The sequence below is a fragment of the Sycon ciliatum genome, chromosome 4 (assembly GCF_964019385.1).
Source record: "Sycon ciliatum chromosome 4, ocSycCili1.1, whole genome shotgun sequence".
NCBI classification, from domain to species: Eukaryota; Metazoa; Porifera; class Calcarea; order Leucosolenida; family Sycettidae; genus Sycon; species Sycon ciliatum.
In genome coordinates, this window is record NC_088646.1 from 2,857,537 (window position 1) to 2,878,226 (window position 20,690).

At 49.9% G+C, this 20,690-nt stretch overlaps 1 protein-coding gene across 1 annotated transcript in view; it reads right to left on the reverse strand.

Moving 5' to 3' along the window:
• LOC135813899 (serine-rich adhesin for platelets-like) overlaps positions 1 to 19,915 on the reverse strand; it is a 20,699-nt gene extending 784 nt beyond the window's left edge. The window contains exons 1-7 of the mRNA XM_065326922.1: positions 19,689 to 19,915; positions 18,936 to 19,538; positions 17,584 to 17,910; positions 16,266 to 16,503; positions 15,651 to 15,732; positions 7,145 to 7,323; positions 1,225 to 6,289 (exon numbers count right to left, since the gene is read on the reverse strand). Coding sequence (XP_065182994.1) covers positions 1,225 to 6,289; positions 7,145 to 7,323; positions 15,651 to 15,732; positions 16,266 to 16,503; positions 17,584 to 17,910; positions 18,936 to 19,538; positions 19,689 to 19,715 — 6,521 coding nt within the window. The 5' untranslated portion in view covers positions 19,716 to 19,915. The remainder of the gene's footprint in view (positions 1 to 1,224; positions 6,290 to 7,144; positions 7,324 to 15,650; positions 15,733 to 16,265; positions 16,504 to 17,583; positions 17,911 to 18,935; positions 19,539 to 19,688) is intronic.
• Positions 19,916 to 20,690: the final 775 nt, after the last annotated feature.

Here is a 20,690-nt window from a genome sequence, read left to right on the forward strand (position 1 = left end):
GTGCCAGTTTAGTCAAAACTGAATATCTGATAATGCACATTTACGAAATTTAGGGGGTTCCATGGAACCCCTGGAACCAGGGGCGGATCCAGGAGGGGTTCCGTGGAACCCCCTAAATGCGTGTCCCATGTACATGTATCCGCTATTCAGTTTTGACTACACTGGAACCCCTGTAGAGATCGCTGGATCCACCGCTGGGAACCCCTCCTGGATCCACCGCTGGGAACCCCTCCGCTGGGAACCCCTCCTGGATCCACCGCTGGGAACCCCTCCTGGATCCACCGCTGGGAACCCCTCCTGGATCCACCGCTGGGAACCCCTCCTGGATCCACCGCTGGGAACCCCTCCTGGATCCACCGCTGGGAACCCCTCCTGGATCCACCGCTGGGAACCCCACCTGGATCCACCGCTGGGAACCCCTCCTGGATCCACCGCTGGGAACCCCTCCTGGATCCACCGCTGGGAACCCCTCCTGGATCCACCGCTGGGAACCCCTCCTGGATCCACCGCTGGGAACCCCACCTGGATCCACCGCTGGGAACCCCTCCTGGATACGCCCCTACTACTGTTAACACTCAGTCAACCGAAATCTTTCTCACGGGCCGGCATCTTCATGGACTGGAGGTACGGGGGGGGGGGGGGGCAGAACTGTGGGAACGTCAGTCTACATTGTAATATTGTGGATCTGGACTGTTTTATTTCCCCCACTTCTGCTCCAAAATTGACTCACTCCTGATAAGAGCTGCAGGTGGGAAGTCACGGCCAGTGAAAGACTCCAATTGGGTGAGGCTGCTGATCTACCTATGAAGGAAAGAATTTGCTCAAGGAGGTGTGTGGAGGTGGTAGTAGTCAGGGTTTGGGATATGAAGGAGGTTTCCGGAAATTGTTTGACAAAGTCAAATCCCTGGAAATGTGCATTTGTGCCGCGTGAACGGCAGCGGCAAAGAAAAACGAGTACTGTAAAACGGGAAAGTCTAACGAGTCACAAAGTCTAAAACGTTTTAACGACCATTTTTTCGTTATTTGAAGAAACGTTATCGCGAATCCGGTTTGACATGTCTGAGTATGCATACAGATGGGTGGCCAGGTAGCCATCATTAAACTTTCTGCACGTTATCATGCGAAAATTACAAAAATGTTAAACGTTTAACTTTTGGTCGTTAAACTTTCCGGTTTTACAGTATTGAAATAATAGCCCGCCGAAGTCCTATAATGGCTACCTACCCTGATGAGTTGAGACTGTGTTCAAAGGAGCTGTCGAGACTCCGGCATCGTGACAGCCTTCCTTTAGCGGAACTGGTCCCGCCATCGTCACCATCATCTCCTGATAGCTCTCCGAATGCATCATCACTGTCCAGTTCCAAACCGTCATGATCTGTGCCTGAGAGACTTAGTAGCATGGTTATCAGTTGATCTGTGTCATCATCCAGTGATGATCGCACTGGCAGTTCAATTGCAGGCAAGTCCTCATCCGAGGCGCTATGCCTCAGTGACCTGGCAGTGCTTTCTGTATCCCGGTCCAGCAATTCCAGGTTTGTGTCAATGCCGACGTTCTCTTCATATACCGTGTGCTGTGGTGCATCCTGCTCGGGTAATGCTGAAGCTAGACCATGATGGCCTTTGTCCACCTGTTGCTGCTGCTGTTGCTGCTGCTGCAGATGGCGATCATGAGAATGTTGGGAATCAACAGTAAGCTTGTCCTCTGTCCCTGTTTTTCTATCAAATTCTTTATCGGTCTTCAGCGCAGTGGCTACAGGCTTTGCTGGTTGGTCTTGCTCATCGTGCAAAGAATCACACGTGGCTTCTGACATGGCCTCTAGCTTTTGTGCAGCCCGTTGATTTATTCGGCTTGCGGTCACAGCGGGTAGACTTCCCACGGACTTGCTACGACTTCGAACCGGTGGCTTTGGCGGGGGTGCTGGTCTTTTTGCTGTCTGTGGTTTCGCCGGTGACACTGGCAATGGTTGCAAAGCTGCTCCACTCACTGCCGAACTTGCTGCATTGCTCGGTGAAGAAACTGCTGTTTTTGACTGAATCGTTGGTTTCGCTGAAGGCTTGGGCTTTGCAGGAGCAGGTGGTTTGACTGGGTTTGCTTTGCCACTTGACTTCGGCCTCACGGCAGGCCTAGCCGACTCTCCAGCAGAATACCTGCGTCCTGCAGGTCTTGTCACGGGTGGGACTGGCACACTCTCTGTCGGTTTCGGTGTATTCCTAGTGCCAAACAGTTCCTGTGCTGCCTTGAATCTGCCCATCATGTCGGCAACAAGAACAGTGTCTTCTTCTTCCCCGGCATCACCATTGTTAACGGAACCTTGCTCCTGCGCCTCGTACTCATGCTTAGATGGTGTGGCCACGTCGCATTGCTTTGCAAAGTGACGGACTGGTTTCTTGACACGAGTGATGGCGGCTGGTGGAAAAATGGGCATGGAGTGGCGTCGCCTCACAAGTGGCACTTCAACTGCTGCTGGTTCATTGTCGACACTTTGTGATGCCACATTGCTCTGGCTTTTAGTACTGGGAGTAATGAGTTGGTTAGTGCTGGTCAATTCATCGCTTTCCCCTGCTGTATGCTGCACAGGCTGTGGATTTTGTAATACAATAGTCCCTTGATGCTTCTCTTGTTGTTCGTCGTGTTGTTGTTGCATTGGATCTTTCTGCTGCTGCTGTTGCTGCTGGCATTGTGGCAGAGGTTTACTATGCACATCAGCATTGCTGAGCACTTCTGTTGCTGATGCATCTCCATCAGTTGTCCGAAGCTCTGTCTGCTGGGGAGTTGGACTGGATTCATATTCCTCGTTAGGTCTGGCTGCAACCATGGTACCGGGGTCCAAGTGTCCATCCGCTGCATGTTTTCTTTCCGTTACATCATGTTTGGCATCCATGATGCCAAGGCTGTTGCCTTCGAGGTTTTCACCAGCCATGGAATCTGTAGTGGAGTCTTGCATGTCAGCATCGGCACTGTCCTTGTCCTGGGGAAGGTCAATAGTATTGATAATGATATTATCGTTATCAGTCGCCAATACACTGCTGGGTGCTCCTCGCTCTTGCGTATTCACACCAGGCTTGACCAGATCTGGATCCAAGGCGGTAGTGTATAGTATTAGCTGGCTATCTACAACAGCATGACTGTCTTTGCTGCATGGTGATGGTTCCTCTGTGTCCAGACGGTGGTCTACAGATATCACTTCATCCTTCTCTACCGTGCTTTTCCGCTGGATTTCTTCATTTGTCTGAGCAGAAAGTGCAGGTGATGGCTGCTGGGCGCTACATGCTACACCAGCCATCAGTTCCTCTTTGAGGATACCCGCATTCGTCACTGAATTGCCAAGTTCTCGACTAGCGCAATCGGGTACAGTGTCATGTAGGATTGATTGTGCTTGCTGATGGGCACTCGGCACAGGTGCTGGCATCGTGATGGCTAGATCAGCATCAACAATACCGACATGTTTGCAAGCATTGCTGTCGTGCCTGGTCACAAGCCCTGAGCAGCTCTGCTGTTCAGTATTGCACACCGCACTGCTGACTGCAACTTCGCTGTCCAGTGGAGTATTAATAGTAGGAGTAGTGCTTGTCCCGCTGGCTTGTTGAAAACTGAGCCATTCTGCCTGTGCATCACAGCCATGTGGACTGGGTGGCCTGAGGGGCAAAGAAGTGCTGGGTTGTTCTGGCAATGTGCTGTCGGAACTGAGAGATTCGGCCACGGTGGTGTGGTTCTCCACCTCACGAGTGTGCGAATCAGAGATGTCGTCACCGCCGGCAGGTTCCTGGAGCTTGGCACTTGAGCTGGCACTATCTGTAGCTAAGCCGCTGTCAAGTACTACATCGCTCACAGGGTCTTTACAGGCTGCCATGTTGTTGCTACTTATGCCAACACTCTCACTTACTATCAGTGCAGGTGAAGGGTGTGATGGAGCATCACTTGAGTCTTGCATTTCTTCAGAAATAGTATTCACTGATTCGCCGCTTGTATTCATTCCTTGGGTTGTTCCGTGGCTTTCGGGGCTAGAACTGGCAAGCTGGGGCAGATGAGCGGGCGTGGAGGTAGAATTATCCCCTTCATCATGCTTCGCATCAGCTAATTCGTCATGCGGCGAGTCTAATGCTGGTGTTGATGCTGCCACCTCACTGCACATCACTAGCTCATCATGATACTCACTGATACTGGGTAAAGACTCCACTGCTGAAACTTCTTCCAGCTGACTGTGTTCTCCGCTGTTGGCAAGCTGGTCAGTGACAGTGCTATTATGAAGTGTGTCAGATTCAGGTTCCTGCTTTTCCGTCTTCTCATCCATGTCACATGGCTGCTGGTTTAGGCCTACATCACTACATTCAGTGTATTCAGTGTACTGAGTGTGCGACGACGTGGTACTAGTGTCGTCACTGTGTTCAGCAGCAGAAGTCACCACCACACTACCATCTCCTGCTTGGTCTGGGCACTCATGCACCACTGCTGCTTCTGCCGCCGATGCTCTTGTTAGCTCTGCTGCTGTTGCTTCTGCCGCTGTTTCTGGCGCTGTTTCTGCTGCTGTTTCTGCCGCTGTTTCTGCCGCTGGTTCTGCTGCTGGTTCTGCCTCTGTTTCTGCCGCCGTTTCTGCTGCTGTTTCTGGCGCTGTTTCTGCTGCTGTTTCTGCCGCTGTTTCTGCTGCTGGTTCTGCCTCTGCTTCTGCTGCTGCTTCTGTCGGTGTTACCAATGCTGTTGTGTGTGCCCCTCCACTCTCCACTGCTGTTTTAGCTGCTGGTGTCCCTGTGCGATCCATTGTGGTTTCTGCTACTACCTCCGTGACCATTGCTTGATATGCGTCTACTGTACTGGAACCAAGTGCTGCACCAGTGATGTCAACAGGGATGTTATCAGGGGTGTTATCAGTGGGATTAGTAGCAACGTCAGGGATGATATCAGCAGAGATGCCAGGGGCGGTATCTGTGGTGATCTGTGCGTTGATGTCTACAGTGGTGTAAACAGCTAGGCCAATTTCATTCGTGTCATGCTGTGACACTGCAAAATTAGTTGTGGTGGATTGGTACTGTTCTTCAGACACATTATTGATAGTACCTAGGTGTGGTATACTAGGTACTTCACTGGGTACAGTGCTAGGTACAGTGCTAGGTACAGCCTGATTACTGGAGGTTGGGCTGACATGCTTTCCTGACTCCAGCTCACCACTCTCCCCTGTCTTGACAGTAACTGCCTCGGCTGCGGCATCTATCATTGCGGGCTTGACAGAGGTGGAATCGATGGTAACTTTCTGGCTGTGTGTAACCGCTGGTGTATTGTGTGCATCTCTATCTTGACCATATCCGTTGGCCTCTTGCTTCTGTTCGTCTGACTGGTGAGGGTGTGTGAGAGCTGCTGTATCAGCGGTTCCCTCCATTGTGTTACCTGGGTCCATGTCCTCCATAACATCACTGGATATCACCTGCTCTTCGGCACTAGTCTGCCTCGCATCATCCTGCTCCTCTTCAGCGTTTCGCTCACTCGTCGAGTCTAGCCGAAGCTCCTCTGACAAAATTGCATGGTTGGTTAGCTGCACTGCTGCACTTGTGGAGTTGGTTAGCTCCATACCACACTCATCCTGCTGCTCCGTATTGCACTCATCGCCTTGCTCTTGTCCGCAAGAGTCAACGGAACAAGCAGGAACAGCAGTGATAACTATTGTAGGGGCATGTGCATACTCTACGCCGTGCTTGTGTGAGGTATCAGAGGGTAGATTGAGTTGACACTCTGCACTATTGGTTACGGCGACATTCTTCAACTCTGATTCACTAGAATTCCTGACATCTTGGCAGGTGTCTTCAGCTGCCATTCCCAACTCTACAGTGTGCTCAGCATCCGTACGAGCATGAGTAGTTTGTACATGCATACTGGCTTTGCTGTGTACATCACGTCCTGCTCCCATTGGTGCACTATCCTCTGCGTTGGGAGCTGTGACATGCACGTGATGTGTATGCCGGTCTCCACCAGAGGGTGGTGGTGTGTCTGGGTCTGCTCCTTGTGAGGCACCACTGCTCTCGATTGAAGCATCCTCTACGACGATGTTCAAATTTTCAGTACTTCTAGTTGTAGTCTCCTCAGCTATGGTCAGTGCTGTAATGGTCAGTGCTGTAATGGTCGGAGGATCGTGCTCTGACTTTCTCATTCGCAAATGTGTCCACTGTGCGGGTGCATTGGCTGAGTTCTTGCCATCAGCAACCCTTGCCATCATGCCACCGATGCCTCCACGCAGGGAGCGATTCATCTGTGCCCGCAGCCGTGCACTGCGACGACTACCGCCGTTGCGCGTGAACATACCTGGGTGGTTTTGCATAGTACATACGTATCCACACACACATATGCACATACACACACACATACACACACACACACACACACATGCACACATACACGCACCAATACACATACACAAGAGGATACACATAGTGAGGTTCACGATACACACACCGCCCTCAGGAAACCGGCTGCCAGTGACAGGCGCGTCGGAACGAGTTTGGAAGTGGGGCGGCCATGGAAGGGGGGTCCGGGGGTCCTCCCCCGGGAAAAAAATTTCAAAAATTAAAGCCAATTGCAAGCATTTCCGGGCACTTGGTGCCATTTCAGTGTACGGTAACTACAATGAAAGACTTTTTGATTCTGCAAAAAAACAAGAAGATGCTACGATCGGGGACAAACATTACCCTCCCCGGGGAAAAAAATTCAAAAATTGAAGCCAATTGCAAGCATTCCCAGGCATTTGGTGCCATTTCAGTGTAGATCTACATGGACTTTTGATTCTGCAACAAACCACGATCGGGGACAAGGATTTGCCACGTTTGCGCTGAGATCATCGCGCTTTGTTGCAGTGTGCTAAAAAAAAAAAAAAAAAAAAAAAAAAACGGCCGAAAAAGTGGGGCGGCCATGGCCGCCCCGGCCGGTGCGGTTCCGACGCCCTTGAGTGAAGAATGCTGAAGAGTTCTCTTGGTGGGGACAGTGACGAACGGTCGAAGACTGCTGTTCATTTCATGGAAAATTCCAGATATCTGCCAGGGTGCAGCAGGCAAACGATAAAAATAGCTCTATCAGACTCGGCCATAAAGTCTCCATGCTGGTCTTCACAATGGCAAGTAGCAAGTGAAAGATGGGAGAGTGTTGCACAGACTGTAGTCTTACCAATTGGGAGGTTGTCATCCTCATCCTCATTTTCGCCATCACTGCCACGGACTCCATCAGCTGGACCAGACACCACAGCATCGGGAGGGAGAAGCATGAAGTCTGGTTTGGCCAGCGGCTGTGAGCGGGCCTTGCTAAGTCCATGGCCATTCTGCAGGTGCTTCTCCCCTCTAGGCCGTCTGCACAGCAGCACAGGGAAATCACAGCACACAGGGACATCATCGCACAGTGAAATCACAGTATTGGACACCGGGCAGAACTTGTATAGGAGCATTACAGAGCGACAACTTAAACGTGCAGTAGTATACACCCCTTCCATGTTGCAACATCCGTTATATGTTCACTCGGTGAAATCCTTTCAGAGGCAATCTGGTACTTTGTACGATTGAATTCCTTCAATAGCACCAACTTTGGGTCGCAAATACGTTGAGTCCCATGTATGCAGCGATTGAATCTTCTCAATAGGTCAGTGTGTTTTGAAAGGCCAGATCCCGGACATCACTACAGTGCCGTTACTTCCACGAATCAAGCAGGGCGGCGCTCAAGTTCATAGCCTCGAGTTGTTTTTTACTTGGGTTGTGCGGAGCCCAGCACATTCTATTCGTGGGAGAAATGTTCACGAGCCAGCACTGTCACAGTTTATGACGCACAGCATCAGCTTTGTTGGAAGACACTTGACCATACCGTGTACAGTCTCTGTATAGAGAGTCACCAAAGGATCCAAGATGAAATCTAAATTCAAGTGCAGTCTTCAGGGACCCCGGTGTTCCACTACAAGGATTGAGAGAGCTGGGCGGCGAAAGAGCCCCATGAACTGTGCTGGTGAACTTGAAAGTTTGAACTCCATTCACATCCCGCAATGCGCCCTGTCGCAGTGAAGAGTCCTGGACATTAAACACCGACTCAATGGAACTCAGCGTTCCCTGCAAGTATACCCCTCTGAAGAGTCAAAACGGTGTGCTGGTGACCCAACAAGCCTGCATTGCAAGGAACAATTAGAAGTATGTGTGGACAAGACCTATAACAACTTCTTTTAAACAAATACATGTATATAACTGTGATTCTGAGAGTGTAGTCTGGCTCGATCCGACTTTGTGCAGAACTTCACAGGAAGTGTAGGTATAATAACCCACACGGCTCTCGCGCCCATCATTAGATGTGCCAGTACTAAGCAGAGGGGAAACAATATATGTCACTTCTCTGCGGTTGACGTCACAGTATAAGAATTAGCAGAGAAGTAGTGTTCTCTGTCCACCCGGGAACGGGTACGAGGGAGCACGGTGTGGGATAAAAGGAGGTGACGAGTGCAGGGTCGGCCTCTTTTGTCTTTGTGCGGAGAGTTGAGTGAGAGTTTGTGAATTATTTAATTTGAAAGTTTTATTTTGTGAAAAGAATGTCGAGAAGTGTGTCGCCGAGTGGTAGTGGTAGTGAGAGTGAAGGGTATGTTGAGGAGAGTAGGAGGATGAGAGAGATGGCTGCGAGATTGGAGACGTTGGAGAGGAAGTTGGAGAAGTCTAGTCGTAAGAGGAAAAGAGAGGATAGGAGTGACAGTGAGAGTGAGAGTGAGTCAGAGAGGAGCAGGAGAAGTGGCAGGAGTAGAAGTAGCAAGAGGGGAAACAGCAAGAAGAGCAAGAGGAGCAAGGAAAGTAAGCAGGTGAAGAGGGAGAGACAGGACGAGAGGATGGCGGCGGCAAGAAAGAGAAGTTGGAAGGCCAAGGCTCACGAGGAGCAGTTCTGCGTGATACGTAAGGCGTTGGAGCCTCTAGCCAAGGCAAGGCAGAAGGCGGAGCGTCGAGGCGAGAAGGACATCGCCAGAAACATAGAGGAAGGTGAGAGCGTCCTCCAGCGGCGAGTCAAGTTATTGCTGTTTGCGGACGCCGAAGGGTGGTCGGCCGCAAACATTTATGATGGTAAAATGGAGTGCGGGTCCGATACGGACGATGAGCGGAGGATGAGGAGGGCCAGGGCGGAGGCCAAGGAGGGGAAGAGGAGCAGTGGCAAGCCCTTTCCAGGAGGCCGCCCAGCCGGGGTCGGGCTCGGAGCGGCTGCTCGAGCTCAGACCATGCCGGCCGCACCGAAGCCACCCGGATTCGGCGCCCCGTTCAAGGAGCTGGCCTGTTGGCGGTGCGGAGGGAAGGGGCACGTGCAGAGGGACTGCACGCAGCCTGCCCCAGGCCCAGCACCTGCCAGGTCATTCCCGATGCAACAGCAACAGCAGCCACGATGAACAAGATAAGTTTGATGTGCATGTTGATGATGATGATGAGGATGAGGATGATGAAAAGAGTGTTCAAACTTATTCAGATGTTGTGGTTGAAAGCGGATATGGTGCGGAAGGGGAAGGGGAAGGGGAAATCTGGGCAGAGGGTGAAACTGTGATGCATGGGAGATTGAAGCGGTGCATACCGTTTTGGAGGGAGATGGGGGCTTCATCTTGGATTATTAGTATTTTGGAGGTCGGTTATGCGTTGCCGTTTGTAACAGACCCTCCGTCTGGTTTTTTAAGGAATCAGAAAAGCTGTTGGAAGCATGTACAATTTGTTGATGAGGCAGTGAAGGGGCTGGTAGACTGCGGGAGTGCGATGAAAGTAAACGAATCTGAGTTAAATTGTGTTAGCCCGCTGGGAGTGGTGGAAGGTGCTAGGAAGCTGAGACTGATTTTAGACTTGAGGCAAGTGAATGAATGTTTGGCAAAATTCAGGTTTAAATTGGATGATATCAGGATGGCAGTGAAGCTTTTTCAGAAAGACGACTTTGTTGTAACATTCGATTTGAAGAGTGGTTATCACCATGTTGATATGGCAAGGGACCATTGGAAATATTTGGGTTTCTCATGGGGAGGTGAATTTTATTGTTTCAAGTCATTGCCGTTTGGGCTCTCCACTGCTCCGTATCTTTTTAACAAACTGGTCCGTGTGATGGTTCGTTACTGGAGGGCTCAGGGCATTAAGTGCATGATGTTCTTTGACGATGGCTCTGCAGGAGCGGGCACTGTGGAAGAGACAGGGAGGGTAGCAGGTGTGCTCACGGAAACGTTGGAAAGAGCGGGTTGGAAGATCAATGTGGAGAAATCGTGTCTTGTGCCTTCTCAGAAGCCTACCATTCTGGGTTTTGTGTTGGACCTGGTTCACGGGAGAGTAAGTGTGGCGGAGGCAAGAGTTCTGAGGTTTTTGGAGCATTTGAGGGTTTTGCATAGCAAGAGGAGACCGAATGCCAAAGAGTGTGCTAGGCTGGCTGGGTTCATCATTTCAATGTCTTTCGCCATTGGGCCAGTTGCAAGGTTGAGAACCAGGGCATTGTAGGACATGATTCTCAGGAGGAAAAGCTGGTTTCATAGACAGGAGTGGTCTGATGAGGCTTATGCAGAAGTGAGCTTCTGATGGTATTGTTTCAATGAGTTTCATGGAAGATTGGTTGTGGGTGATCCCAAGATAACAGCAGTTGTAGACACGTGGTCAGATGCTAGCGATGTAGCCTGGGGAGGTTTTGCGGTGTCCTGCGGGGAAACGATTTCAAGAGGGAATTGGCCAGAAGAGGTGTTAGAGGCTCAGAAGAGTTCTACGTGGAGGGAATTGAGGGCTACCGAGTTGGTGCTGCAATCGGTGGTCCAAGAATTGGCAGGCAAGGAATGTAGGCGACGGAGGGATAATCAGGCGGCAGCTCGTATTCTGCAGGTGGGCAGCAAAGTTCCAGAACTGCAGGAGATTGCATGTCGGATTTTCAGGTTTTGCAGGCAAAATTGCATTCGACTTGTGCCAGAATGGGTTCCAAGGGAGGAGAATGTTCTGGCAGATTTTTTATCCAAGGTAGTGGATACTGATGACTGGAAATTGTCGTCTGAGGTATTCGACGAGATAGACGGTTTGTGGGGCCCGCACACTGTTGACTGCTTTGCCAGTGCAGAGTCGGCACAGTTGCCTCGTTTCTGCTCACGTTGGTGGAATCCAGGATGTTTGGCCGTGGATGCTTTCACGATGTGCTGGGAAGGGGAGAACTTATGGTTGTGCCCCCCCCCATTTACCTTATTGGAGACGTTATTAGCAGAATTTCAGTGATTGTCAGTCATGGGACATTGGTTGTCCCAAAATGGACATCTGCATGGTGGTGGCCATACTTATTCAAAGGTACTGAAAGCTCCACGTTGGTGAGGAGTTTTATTTTCCTGCCTAGAATATCAGGTCTGTTTGACAGTGGCTCTTGCCAATGGAATTGGTTTGATGGGAAGGTGCCAAGGTGTGAAGTCATGGCAATCAGGTTCTGTAGTATCATGGGCTGTCGGTGCTGTGAGACAGAATGTCGGGAATGATATTGAACTTAAAGACAAGGTGTCTGCAGATGGTTCTGTGTTTTGCTGTGTGTTGGTTGTTGATTGGCTGCAGATTCTAGAGGCTAGTTCTGCAAGACGCACATGGTGCATAGCCTGAGGCAGGCTGGACAGTCCTGGGGGCTGTGCTGGTGGATCCAGCGCCAAGGAGCTGCCAACATACCAACAGAGGGAAGTCTGGTTTGGGACTTGCCTTGTATTATTATTAGCTGTGTTTTGCATGTTCCAAGGTGTGAAGTCATGGCAACCAGGTCCAGTAGTATCATGGGGTGTCAGCGCGGTGGGACATGATGCCTAGGTATCTGCAGAAGGTTCTGTGTTCTGCTATGTGTTGTTGATTGGCTGCAGAATCTAGAGGCTAGTTCTGTAAGACGCACAGGGTGCATAGCCTGAGGCAGGCTGGAGGGTCCGGAGGGAATGTGTAGGTGGATCTTGCACCATGGAGCTGTCAACATATCAACACAGGGAAGTCTTGTTTTGGTTCTTGCTTATTATTATTATTATTATTATTATTAATGTTGTTAGCTGTATTTTTTGGCAGGTCATGTGGTTGTGTATGGCTGGTGCATGTTAGCCATTATTATGTAACATGGCATAGGAGGAGGCTTGTAGCTGGAGCGCAAGCTTGTGCGGTCTGAATAACGAGGCTTATATTGTGGTTCTTTCCATGTGCTTGCTAAATTTTTTAGAGATCTGGGACCAGGGGTGCTGGAAGGAGCTACAGGAAGTAGCTGAAGGCAAGGGCCTAGTGAGTTTGTCGGAACGAGCCAAGGACTTGGTGATGGAGACACATGCGTCATCTACGGTGAAGACCTACAAGTCGGCATTTTCGCGTTGGAAAAGCTGGGCTATGGAGCATGGATTTGTGGCGATACCCGCTACACCGGTGGCAGTCAGTTTGTACCTGATCCACCTCGTAGAGACGAGCGCATCCGCAAGCCCAATTTCTGCAGCTCTGTCCGCAATCAAATGGGCTCATCAGAAGGCATGCATACAGCTTCCTGTCAATGCCATGGTAGAGCAGATTGCAGCAGCGGCAAAAAGGAGGTTAGCTTGCACCCCCAGGCGGAAAGAGCCCCTCAGGAGAAGCAGGTGGCTACGATCGTGGGTCAACTTGCCGGGAGCGACGATTGTCTGAAGCTGCGGACAGCGGTTATGTTTGCCATTGGATTTGCTGGCTTCATGAGGTGGGACGATTTGGCGAGAATCCGGGTGCGGGACATTGCATTCCGTCGAGACTACATGGAGGTTCGTTTGGATAAGCGCAAGAATGACCAGCTCAGAGAAGGCAGCTTGGTCCTCATAAGCACGCAGCCTGGTGAGCTGGGAGCGGTAGCTCTGACGCAGAGGCTGATCGAAGAAACGAACCTTCAAGCTGATGATCATTTGCTGAGTAACTTGGTGAAAGCGAAGTCTGGCTGGAAGACGAAGAAAGGGTCACTCCAGTACTCCAGAGCAAGAGAGCTGTTCCTAGAGGCAGTGGCAGGAGCAGGCCTACAGGCAGAGATGTTCGGCCTGCACAGCCTCCGATCGGGGGGTACGACGGCAGCGGCCGCAGCCAAGGTTCCACAGCGACTGTTGAAACGGCATGGTGGCTGGCACAGTGAAGCAGTCAACTCCTACATCAAAGAGAGTCTGGACAATATGCTCTTGCCATCTAGTGCCGTTAGCTGGCACTAGATTAGAGGCCCCTGGCTATGCTTTGCTGCTGTGCTGTGGTGGCCCCCACTGGCAGTGTTCACGTGTTCAATAGTGGTGTACACGTATGAGTGAGTGTGCGGATGTGTGCGCAACGAGTGAGTGCAGGGTGGACAGAGAAATGTCACTTCTCTGCGGTTGACGTCACAGTATAAGAATTAGCAGAGAAGTAGTGTTCTCTGTCCACCCGGGAACGGGTACGAGGGAGCACGGTGTGGGATAAAAGGAGGTGACGAGTGCAGGGTCGGCCTCTTTTGTCTTTGTGCGGAGAGTTGAGTGAGAGTGCCCACCCACCCACCCCAGTAATCATCATGTAATTTCATACATCATCGCTTTGATTATTCTAGTGATTTGATTATTCTAGAGTGTGCGGATGCATAATGGTCGGGCGTGGTTTTCTGGTTGTACGTAGCTGGAGTTTTTGGTTAGACTAGGCAATGGTTCGGTATAGTCATGACCGCGGAATTGTGTGCAAAGACAATAAGTTGGGGCGCTGTGCTGTGGTGGCCCCCACTGGCAGTGTTCACGTGTTCAATAGTGGTGTACACGTATGAGTGAGTGTGCGGATGTGTGCGCAACGAGTGAGTGCAGGGTGGACAGAGAAGTTTGAGATTACCACTTGGAGTTGTGACTGAACAACTAACAGTTATTCTGCACCTGTAGGGAATTCAATTCAGTAATTTCGATTTCCCATTCAGACTACTTCGAAGTACAGTTGCGCTTGGTGAGATCCGACCCAAAGTGCAAAACTGGTGCCTTGAACCTGTTCCGATTACATCACTGCATTTGTAAATGTGTACTTGGTACATCCAGCCGCTTTTGTGCCACTTGGCACTTCCAAGACATCAAGTGCCGTGCAAGTTGAGGGCGCCAAATATGCAGTTTAGGTCAGATTTCACTGAGCATATCAACTGTGCAATCGCAGGTTGTCTGTTATCTGACAGCCCTAGGTCCAGCCCTGCCTAGTGCTCATGTCATTGCGTACATACAAGGCTAGGGGATCTGGCTCAAGGGAATCTGACCCTGAGATGCACTGGAGAAAGTGGACCGGAAACAAACACGGCCTCGCTTGACTGTTTCTAGCTCTGCAGCAAATCAGCATCATTCCTCGGCAGGCAGGATTCCATGACATTGCCCCCTGAGCTGGTCCAACACACATACAATGTTGCCCTTACCGGTATTTCGACCCTAATAGTCCAGAGGACATGTGCTCAGAACCGCGAGGTTCACACGCCGTCTGACTCTAGCCACTTAGCCACTGTGCAGCTGCCAATGTTGACAATAGTCAAAACAATTACCTTGACCCTAGACACTGTACACGGTAGGCATGCAACCTACCGTTTTTTTCCGGAGTATAAGCCGCACTTTAAACAAATGTAATTCACCCAAGAAAATTGGTGCGGCTTACTTGTACTACGGTGATGCCGGTCAAATCAATGGTGATAAATAGGGTAGAAAGGAAAAGGACATAAAGATACGAGTTAAGAGTAACTCTCCATCACTGTAACATGATACTATATACAGTGCCTAGTTATTGCACTTTCTGACTGTATATAGTATCCAGTTACAGTGATGGAGAGTTACTCTTAACTCGTATCCTTAATGGAAGTTTCCGGAGGAGGAAGGAGGAAACTGTAGTTATCACCAACCCTCACCGCGCCCAGCTCACGCCGCTACGGCGTGCGACCTGAGCTGGGCGCCCTGCCCAGTATGGAACTGTCCTCAAGCCAGTCACGTATTTGGCAGCCCAGTGAGCTGTCGACCGGATCGCAGCGTTTAGAAGCGCCAAATGCGGCAGGGCCAGTCTCAGGCTGGTCACGTAGGCGGCAGGCCGGCGGGCGACCGGCAAGGCTGCATTCGCATTTGGATCACCGAAGTGATACAGGTGCTTCGACGGCACTCCGTGGCGCATCAAGGAGGCATCTGGGGCCCAGGCAGCCCGCCCGTAAGCGCACCACCGTATCAGGTATGCGCAGGTGGAGCAGCAGAGCAAGATGTGTGCCGGACACTCACCATCATCCGGTCGACTGCATGGTTGTGCGACTTTACACAGCCGTCACTCATTACTTGCTATTGCTTGCAGAAGGCCAGAATTTTTTTCTTCTTTTTTCGCTCTTTCCCTTCTTCCAGGCACGGCTTCATGTTAGAGCAGTAAATTGCAGTTAGGGACTCAGCTGAGTCAAGCTGGACTCAGCGTGTCAAGTTTGGCATAATACAATAAGCGCGCTATCCCCAAACAGTTGTGTGGTTATTGTGTGAGTGTATATGCAGGAGTCCGCGGTCACGTGAGGGGGGAGTGATAATGTCCTTTTCCTTTCTACATTTATTTATGGCTCAACATCCGAGTTTATAAATAGGGTAGATATCTGTATTTCGTGACAAAAAAAATAGGTGCGGCTTATACTCCGGAAAATATGGCACATGGGAAATTGGGTCGGGAATACCGTACTCGATATCTGTACACCCTTGGAAGTAAGTACTCACTTGATAAGCTGGACAATATGCTGACTATCTGACACCATCTTGCACAGGTCATTTGTGCTCATCTCTTGCCTGACTACAGTGTCTAGATTGGCAAGAACACACGCGTGTGTACATGCATGCACACACAGATGGACACGGACGGACATACGCAAACGGACAGATACACACTTTCATTTAGAACTAGCATGCACTGCAGTAGAGAACTGCACTGAAATTTGGGAATGTAACTTAGTGGCCGGTTTGTACTATCCCCATCCATATTGTTTGGCACTTCCATTGCACAGTAAAGACCACACAGCTGGACTGATTTATCACAGTACTGTCGGACGCCCAACTTCGGAACGAGCAGACTAGGACTTCAACAAGCACAGCATACCGATATATACGCCTGTGACTTAACTGTGCACCGACTTGTACACGAAAAATAAGAATGGTCTAGGCTACGACTCTGCCCCCCCCCCCCCCCCCCCAGTTCTCCGGCGCTTGATAGTAGATCTACTGCATACACGTATGCCTGATGGAAGGCGTACAGTTGCTAGTTTGTGAACGTGAGCTCCGTGAGTGGAGATAGACTTGTTTCTCATAGGACAGTTGTGCAGTACTGTATATACTAACCTTGTTGCGTACTCGCACTGCTGTTGCTGCTACTAGAACTACTGCTTAGCCGGTGGCCACCAGAACACCAGTCACGATAAGGCACAGTCCCGCAATCCCGCACAGCCCGATCCCGTGCTGTACTGCATGCAGCAGTAGTGTTGATCATCAGCAATTGACAATCAGAGCTGGATAGCTGTGACCTGCCTTTAGCATTGTTGCTGCTGCTACTGTTGCTGGATGCAATCTTGGATAGAGCCTAAACAGACCAGAACAGTGCATGCAATAGGCATGATCATCTTACACTGAGTGCATGCAATAGGCATGTTCATCTTACACTGAGTGCATGCAATAGGCATGATCATCTTACACTGAGTGCATGCGCACTGTCAATACGTACAGTAGCACTAGGTAAAATCCGACCCAAAGATCAGGCAAAATGCATATTTGGCGTCCTGGACTCACACGGTCCTTGACAACCTGGAAGTGGTGCGAATGTTGCTGGGTGTACACATGTACAAAACTACAAATAGAGTGATGCACCTAGCACCTAGCACAACTGCACATGAATGCATCTATTGTTTTGTTTTTGTTGCTTTCTCTCTGTGGCCTCTCTAGCTCTCCCCGTTGTTGTTCTTAGTCTCAACGTTCCGCTTATGCCATACTCACCCATATCTCACAACATTGGCAGTCATCCTGTTATCTTTTGTATTTTGTATTTGTATTAATTTTATAGATTCTCCACAGGCCTTAGTGTGCCACAAGATGTTGAAATAAATACGAACTACAGTCCTGTTGGTCGCCGAAGAACTGGGGGCCAGTCACCTAGCCTAGACCATTCTTATTCTCATGTATTACAGTCTGTGCACAGTTGAGTCACTGTGCATGCATTGGTATGCTGTGCTCAGTTGGTGAAGTTCTAGCCTGGTCGTTCTTCGGCATTCCGGTCTTCGGCGGCCCCAACAGTACTGTACGCATAGACTGATTTAGCCATCTAGCCGTGACTACTGTCTTGTTGGTGTCATCGACAGCACAGGTAAAGCAGATGTGCAACTCAGATAGCTTTCTGCCATGGTGAAATCAACGTCCTGCATGGGTTACATTATTTCGTGGTTTCAGTGTAATACAAGCACGCACAAGCAGATCTCCTGACCCACATCTCAAGCTCAGGACTTGATAGTGCACCGTGCACCGGACATACTTTAAAAGGTCTTTGTGTAGCTGCTTATGATGTAACCCAGGCACTTTCCCGTGACGAACACCCATACGCATGCTAGTGGCCCATTTAGTTTTTATGGACTGGACCTGCACATGCGGATGCATAGCTTGATTGACTTACGTTCTCGATTACATCTTTCACCGTCATCAAGCTATGTCCTGCTGGCAAGTCAATGTCCACAAATGCTCGATGTCGAGCCAGTGCCGCAACCATCAGGCTGAGACCACCGCTGTTCTGCTTCAGCTGCGCAGTGTCCGTATCCGTGGCGACCGGATACGCGCCAGGGAACTTTGCCTCCCTGCAGACATACAGCGTGCTATCATTGTCGGGCCGTTGCGTGCTGGCCGGGCTATGACTAGTGACTGCTGGTGAATGAGTGCACTCTGTGACGATGAGCGATTTCGACGAGAGCTGTTTGAAACGGCACGTGTCCCCATCCCGTAGCACCTACAAAGAAGCAGCGATCATACAATAACTTGTACAGAAATCCATTCTCATGCAATCGGAAAAAGTTAACGGTTCAGTTAGCACACAACGTGTGTTAATTACTTCCAACCAAGTTCTGTTCCTACATTGTAGTGTGCACATAATTTTTATATTGATAATTGTGGATGCGGATGCAGAAAACCTGGCTTCCAGCCGAGTCTCATGCGAATCGTGAAATTTAAATTTAATTATGTAATGAGACCAAGTCTGTGTCTAGGGTCCTTGATGCAAATACATACATGTAGTGCTCTATGCCCTAACTCTAACTAGGGCAAAGTGTACCACGCACAAGCAACATAACAGAGACCAAAAATCCCAAAAGCCATTCTTCCGAAACTCGAAGTTACCGTGAAGAAGGTGTTTTGGCCTCAGTTGTTTTGTGGCCTGCATGTCCCTGGTATAACTACAGTCCTGCTCAATGAAATCCAGTCGTGTCACTCAAGTTTACACCTTGCACCATTTCGCAGCCCAGTGTTTGCAGGTCTAGGGCTGCACAACGCCCCGGCATGGCGTATTTGAGTGACGACACGACTGGATTTCATTGAGCAGGACTGTACTTGTAGACCAGTTTACAACGCTGCGTGTTCATCCCTGCGTCCTGGTACGTGGTGTCCTGTGATGCAGAATTCGTTTGCTTTGCATGGGGCTTTGTACACACACTTCGTTGGGGGCAAGTATTAGTTTGACCAGTCTCCATTCGCCAATTCACAAGTTTGGCCAAATTTCCATTCACCAAATAACAGGTTTGATCAAACCTCAATTCACATTAACACTGATATTTCCACAACTAAGTTACTTCGATGGTACTGCGAAGGTGCATGGTACATGATTTTTATGGTACATTTCAGCGGATGTGCGAACCGTTCTTTGCCTTACTTTCACTGGTGAATGTACACAATTAGTCGTCACAGTGTACTACAAAGTACAGCCCCAGTATGTCCGTCTGATCGTCACAATGGAATTCAAGTACCCACACATTGCCTTACCTGACAAAGGCAGAAGTCTTTGTGGCAGAGTTGTCCATTCGACCCACCGCCAACATCAACTCCAACACCAGTGGCAGTTCTTGTCTCTCTTTCTCTTTGCTGGACTTCGTTAGCTTGCCGAACAAGCTCCTCCACTACGTCTCCGCAAGTGGTCGCCCTTGTCACTTCTATGCTCACACTTGTTGCAGTCCCACCGCTCGCACTTGCTAGTGCCACGGTGCGAATGTTGAAGCTGTGCAGCGCTTCATCTGTGATACTCCGCGCAGTAGACGGCGGCGTGCGATCTGCAGCAGCGGCAGCGTCAGCACTCGAGCTCGAGGCAGCCTTTGACGCACTACCAGTGCCACCTCCTGTGCTCGTTTTCTTTTTGGAAAGTTTCTTGGAGAGCAGCGAGGTCAACGTGCGTCGCCGGGCTGGTGATGATGTTGCCGCAGGGTCTTGGCTCTCCTCCTCTGCGGTCTTCTTTTGCTGGAGATCGGACCTAGTCGAGCTCACGACAGCTATTGGTGAAGAAATGTCGGGTAAGGCGGTGTTGGTTTGTTTAGGGCGTTTCTTTGCTTTTGTCTTGGGCGAGTCAGTGCTATTGCTGCTGCTGCCGCTAGCCTGGAGAAGAGAAAATAATTTGTAATGAAGAGGAGAGGGGAGATGAAGACAGCATGAATACGCGTCACATGGACGCAGGTGACAAGACTTGAATGAGTGAGGAAGAATGGGAGACAAGGTCGAAGAAAAAATAATAGGCTGCCGACTTACCTTCTTGGACTTAGCTGTCAGGGGCATAGTGATGGTGAATTGACAAGGCTGTTCGTCGCTGCAGCTTGTTCTTGACTATTGGCGAACAAACGCCATCGTTATAGCATGCACCAGCAGAGACTCTCCGAACGGATGGAAGCCGCCGAAAATAGTAGAAAGTTCGTGATCGGTGTTTCAGCCGCTACCAATGAAACCATGCAAGAACAAAGGTTCTTTCGAATTGCCTTTGGCTTTAGACACCAGACATGGGGCTGCGAAGATCAGATATTTGTTGACCTATCCTTACTGGGCTTATCCGCGCTTAGGAATTTCAGACAGCTGACATCGATGATCAGACAAGTAATAGTTAGTAGGGCTGTCATCATGCTCTTGAGTCTTGGGCGGTTGGGATTGTGGGAGTCGCCGAGAACATGACGGCCGGCCTGAAAATGACGTGCTCCAACTAACTGTTACTTGCATGCGAGAAGTAACAGTCAGTAACTACTACACGCACTGACATTCTGTAGTTGAAAGCCTGCATGCATGCATGCCTCGGCCATGGGGTCGCGTGCTGTGCATTCGAATCTCTAACTTTAGTCTAAGGCTATACAGTAAGTAGAAAGCCGATTATCCGGACGTCAACTATCCGGATGATCGATTATCAGGATTGCCGGCTCGGGCTGGACAGCATACAAAATTGGCTGCTTTTTCGAAATTTTTGCTAATTTTCGGCACTCGGTGCACCATTCAAGCGATGCACAAGACGTATTGTAAACAACGGGTTCGAGTCAAAATAGTAATTAAAACGATAGTGTTACTTTCAAGAGCTGGAGTGCGCCTAGTTCCTGCTGTATTGCCGAAGAGAATGAAAAATGGTGTGCTCCCTTTTCCGAACGTTCTTCTCATCCAAACACCCTGAAAACAGCCCGCGTCCCTAGGGGTCACGGCGGATAATCGGCACTCTAGTCTACTTCAAAGTACTGTAAAAAATAAATAAATAAAATAATAAAATAATTCGACTGG